Below are 5,225 nucleotides of genomic sequence, written 5' to 3' on the forward strand. Positions count from 1 at the left end.
ATTAAACCTTTACTTTTTTCCCACATACCTATCTTAGATTTTTACTACGGTAATTACCTAGATTAAAAGAGGAGTACGTTACCCACTACTTAATCTTGATATGTATCTCGTACCTAAGGTAATAATAGATCTATGAGTTTATAGACCGAGAGCTCGTGAGCACAGACGTTCGCTATTTTATGAAATATAGTCATTCCTACCTCTGTTGGGGGCACGCAGACAAACTCACCTTATTACAAGGTAAGGACGATCAAGAGCTTCTAGTCTACTTCTAAATGCATATCTATTGATTAAAGCTAAGCTACCAGGTTTTAATACACCTAAAGGCGCAGAATAGCAGTAAATAAAACCGCGTTTTGCTGTTTGGTTTTGTTCTAAATTTTAGTGGCTATTGCTGATCTTATCGTTTGGTTTAGAAATCAAAACCAAGCTCTGCAGTTAGTTGCACACCGCTGTTATAGAGAATTCCTTCATGTTAACTGGGTAAACAAACAAGTTTATAGTTCTATGCTGTTTCGCAAGAACACTACTATTAGGCATACGCGGTAGGTACCTCATGTCCTAATGACCGTTACATTCTTCGTGCCACACATTTTAACATAAACATATAAGGTTTGTTTGCTAATAAGGGCTAGGCAGTGAAACCAGAACGTCAAAACAAACGCACATTTTTATTTATAACAAATTATGGTATACACATATGGAATGGCTAGGCAATAACATAAAAATTGAAGCAGTAGGTACGAATGTATATTAAATTTGTATATATTTTTTCTAAAAAACCAATGACTGTACGAGGTCATGACACACTCCTTCACTGGTTTTCTTGCTAGGAATCCACTATTTCCTTTCTACTAGGAAGCATTAAATATTAGCTCTAAACACGTTATGGGGTCAGTAAATATATTACCTATCTAAATAGATATTGAGACAAAGTTGTAAGGAAACCCAGAGGCAAACGCCTTAAAGTAAGTTATATTAAAATGGAATTGTTTATATTATGTAGTGAGGCGAATTTTCTAATGATAAGATCACTTTTCTACGTTTTAGTAAAAGCTAATCAAGGTCTGAATTATTCCACCGTATTTTGTATCAGTCTAGTGATAAATTAGAAAGCTGATCTTACCAAAAGAGAAATAAATTGTACTTCTAGCAGGCAGTCAAGTTTAGAATCAAAATGTTTTGGCCACAATTCGAACTATAAATACCATATTCGGTCTTCACATTGATCTATGTTCCGCCTATTTAGGTACTATTATACTATGATGTTGCTGCCTATCTTAAACTATGGAATTGGTGGGTTGTTCACGACATACAGGTTATACAATAATTATTTTCTATCAGACAAAATTATTGTCTATTGTTTAGTGTGCACTTTTTCTACAACAGTACTGAATGCATTAAAACCAAATTATCTTAAATTCTTTTAGTATATCCCTACAGGTTACTACATAAATTGCTTGACCTTGCTGCATTGTTTTAATTATTTGGTATGTTTCACTTAATAATAACACTCTCCTAAGTTGAGAGAGAGAGCTTTACCTTTACGTCTTACAAAATCGGGAATATGCGATTTTGTCTCATCGGATTATTTTACTGTAATTAGAATTACAGATAAAAATTGCACACGTCATTCAGTTATGATGATGTCATAAAATGTGGCTAACCCTAATTTCTATTAGCGTCTTTGATTTTTTGTTCTTTATACATTTTAAGGACTTTCTTGCCGGGTACTAGTGTTTGACTAAGTCCTGGTCGTTTTAGTTTCCTCTTATCTGCCCCGCCTTCCCAAACAGAGTCGTCAGTGGGAGATATTGGATCGAGAACAGCGAGTGGTGGTACAGCTGCCGTCATTGTTCCCGCGCCTTCACATACTACCGCCTTTAGCTTCTGTAAAATGAATTATGGTAATTAAGAGTGATGCTGGACAAAAATAAATAATTTGATCTTTATGAAGTGCCCACAGCCAGTTGCACTCTTCAGTTAGATAACTAGTAATTGTTTTTGTTTTAAAATAAAACAAGCTAACAGTGACAAACAAACAAATTATTAATAAGTAAGTGTGTAATCTCCTAATGGTAATGTGCTTCATTTTGATGCAGCTACCTTTAAGAAGGCAGTTCTTGAACCAAACACAAGCTTTCTGAAGGCATCAATATCATTTCATCATCTAAAAGCAATACCAGAGAACTATGTACTGCATAAAAATAAAACAGACTGAAATAAAATTCGCTTATTCAAACTATACTGCTGTGGTGCATCAGAAAAATAGTTACTTTGTAATACTTGGTATGTACTGGTTTTGAATTTCAGTAAAGCCAACAGTATGTAAACACAAAGAATTGTTTTATGTTTGGTTGTAATTCGAGTTTCCTGACAGTACAGTAATTATTATTATTCTATTTTAATGGTACTACTACACAGTATGGGAAAAAAGTGTGATTTTATATATGTACGTAGTACATTCTATGATTTCAATTTAAAAGTATTATAGTCCCAATGGCAACCACATAAGCCTCCTCTCGAAATAAGGGAAGGGTTAGGCTTTAGTCAACCATAATAGCCAAGTGTAGATTGATGGTATGCATCCCTCTAAGATCTGCTTAAAACTCTCAAGTAACTCAGTACTTTTCCTACACCATTGCAGCAATATTGTTGGTAAAATAAAATATGATAATACCTGTTTATCAGCCTCCATTTCCTCCTGTGTCTTCTGTATGTCCGTGTCATGTGCATACTTGCAGTTGTGACCGAAGCGGCAGCGGCCTTTTCTGTAGTTCCAGCATATCCGTTTGCCATTTATCATCTGTGTGTTGTCTTTACCTGGAACCTTACAGTCATCGCCTATGTACTTGACGATTGTATGGACAACTCTATACTAAACTTTTTATACAATTTTTAATTAACATGAACATTTAAAATGTTTTTAAAGTTCAGTCTAGTTTGTAATGTATTCTACTGAATCATAAAGCATTATGATTATCTTAGTTTGATGTTAATCTGTTAAGAGAATGTCTTGTAAGAAACATCTCATCAAGAGTGGCTTGATGAAATGTGTGTTAGGATGGGCTTACATGTACTAATCTCAAACTTTATGTACTTGTTAGTTTAAATCTTAGTTAATCGGCAAGAATTTGTTATCTACCATATTAAAGTATTTTTAGTCTATAAATACAAAATCTACATAACACCAATACAGTGCAGTAGCTGTTCAGTCTGAACGTAACATAGAATATGGACAAACAAATTAAAATATCGTATTAATAGAAAGTCAACATATACCATTTTAACGTGTTTCTCAAGTATAGCGGCCTTAGCCAGTTCCGCTTCGACGAAGGGATTGGAGAAAACGGATGTTTGTAGGCTACTCTCTCCGATTGTAGGTTTCGGTAGTTTTGGCTTCGCATTATCACTTGGCGATCTGTAAGCAGACGACATTAATTGAAAATCATTAATGTATCAAATATTTATCTTACTTCGAGCTTAATCAAAGTAAAAAGTGCATTACTTTTCTTGTTCAGTAGAATTCGTAGAATCTTCTTCCGAATCACTAGAAGATGAACCGTAATCTAAAAGAGCGTTCATATTTGTAAACAAGGTAAAATTTAAACTATTCTAACAGGTATCGTACTCAATAATAAATAACTTTATCAACCATGCTAGAAGTTCAAGATAGTAAAATTTTACAACAACACTGTCAAATCAGATCAATGAATGTAAAAGAAAGAGATAGCGATAGCGGCACGCATGGCATGGTTTTTCAGTCCTACTTCACTTTGATGGGTTACGTTATAAAGGTCGAATAATTTGTAAATTGTTAAAAACTTGTAACCACTTTAATATATTAAAACTAAATAGTCGCAACATCGTCAACATATAAAATGCATGCAAAGTGTTCCTTTTTATGAACTTTTAATTCGTTATTGAGCAATGCAACGTCCAATGAAGTTTTCGCAGTTAAATAAACTGGCAACATTTATGGTTATTTTTGTAATGTTGTCTTTTTTATCAGAAAATAATACCATCTAATTTCCCAATTTACTGAATGGTACATTATATTTTGTAACAGTACAGAGTGTTACGAATAAATAATACAGTAATATGTTATCCCCAAAATCAACACTGTTCCTAATAAATGCCAGGTAGACTGGCAGAAAATGCCTTAGGCATTAAGTCCGCCTTTATACAAATTATATAAGAAGTTTAAATAAATAAATATATATAAATAAATAAAAATCTACGCTTCAAGATATTTTTTCACTTAACGGAAAATCTCTTCGACAGAAATTCTATCACTGTGTAAAATTTAAAAAACAGATTGAACCCACTGGAAGTAAAGGTACAGGCCTACATTAGACCATAGAATGAAAAGCTGAGTGGGAAGGCTTAGCGGACTGACCAGAACCATCCTTAGCACTATGTCTACACGCAAAGATCAAATTCATCGTTTGTGATTGTGCAGCGACTACCACGAGAGTATAAGTACAAACACAAATATACAAGCACATTTTGTGCGAAATCAGGTACAAGACTGGCTTCACGTGCTCTTCCAAGTGATAAAGCTCCATAATTACTAGTATCCTTAGCTACCATACTGCGGGTAATCACTAAAAAAAAATTATTGACAGAAGTTATCAGGTTACCTACCACCTTTTCGTAGGTATTCTCTGTAGTCAACATTTTGGCCTATCAGCCAAATAACGAAATGTATCAATATTAAATGATATTTCCGAACATATCAGCATATCATTTTCATTTGTCTTTTAATATGGATTGATTTAGGTATTTTGATCTCTCTCAAAGATGCTTCTTTTGAGTACTGATTACATGTGTACGTTTGCTAATGAGGTGCATCTTTGTACAAGTGACAATAAGTGCGAATAGTTCAATACAGCTAGAAGTTGGATGTGAATGCTAAATTGTGAAACATAGGTAAAAGAATAAGATAAGTATTGAAGATGCACCTATTTAGGGTAACAACTATTACCAAGCAACTGAACAATAAATGATTGATAACGATAAGTACTAAATTAAATGCCTTCCCTTATCCATTACTAATGAGAATAGGGCAAATGAAAAGAAACACGTGTCACATTATAACCAAGTTCAGACGAAGCTTAAGTAGCATTTTCAAAGCATTGGTAGTTATTGGTAGTATCAACATATACGAACATGGCATCCCTAAAATTTCTTTTTTCCCATATTTTTGAATGTGTGCGAGCGAG

The 5,225-nt window shown here is 33.8% G+C and overlaps 1 protein-coding gene across 1 annotated transcript; it reads right to left on the reverse strand.

Annotated features, from left to right (window-relative positions):
• Nucleotides 1-652: 652 nt before the first annotated feature.
• On the reverse strand, nucleotides 653-3,736 carry LOC142972238 (uncharacterized). The gene is made up of 4 exons (XM_076113164.1): nucleotides 3,509-3,736; nucleotides 3,283-3,421; nucleotides 2,681-2,830; nucleotides 653-1,890 (listed from the first exon to the last, which is right to left on the reverse strand). Exons 1-4 carry the CDS (start codon nucleotides 3,583-3,585, stop codon nucleotides 1,669-1,671), a joined length of 588 nt encoding a protein of 195 aa, XP_075969279.1. The 5' UTR covers nucleotides 3,586-3,736; the 3' UTR covers nucleotides 653-1,668.
• Nucleotides 3,737-5,225: the final 1,489 nt, after the last annotated feature.

The sequence above is a fragment of the Anticarsia gemmatalis genome, chromosome 4 (genome assembly GCF_050436995.1).
Source record: "Anticarsia gemmatalis isolate Benzon Research Colony breed Stoneville strain chromosome 4, ilAntGemm2 primary, whole genome shotgun sequence".
NCBI classification, from domain to species: domain Eukaryota; kingdom Metazoa; phylum Arthropoda; class Insecta; order Lepidoptera; family Erebidae; genus Anticarsia; species Anticarsia gemmatalis.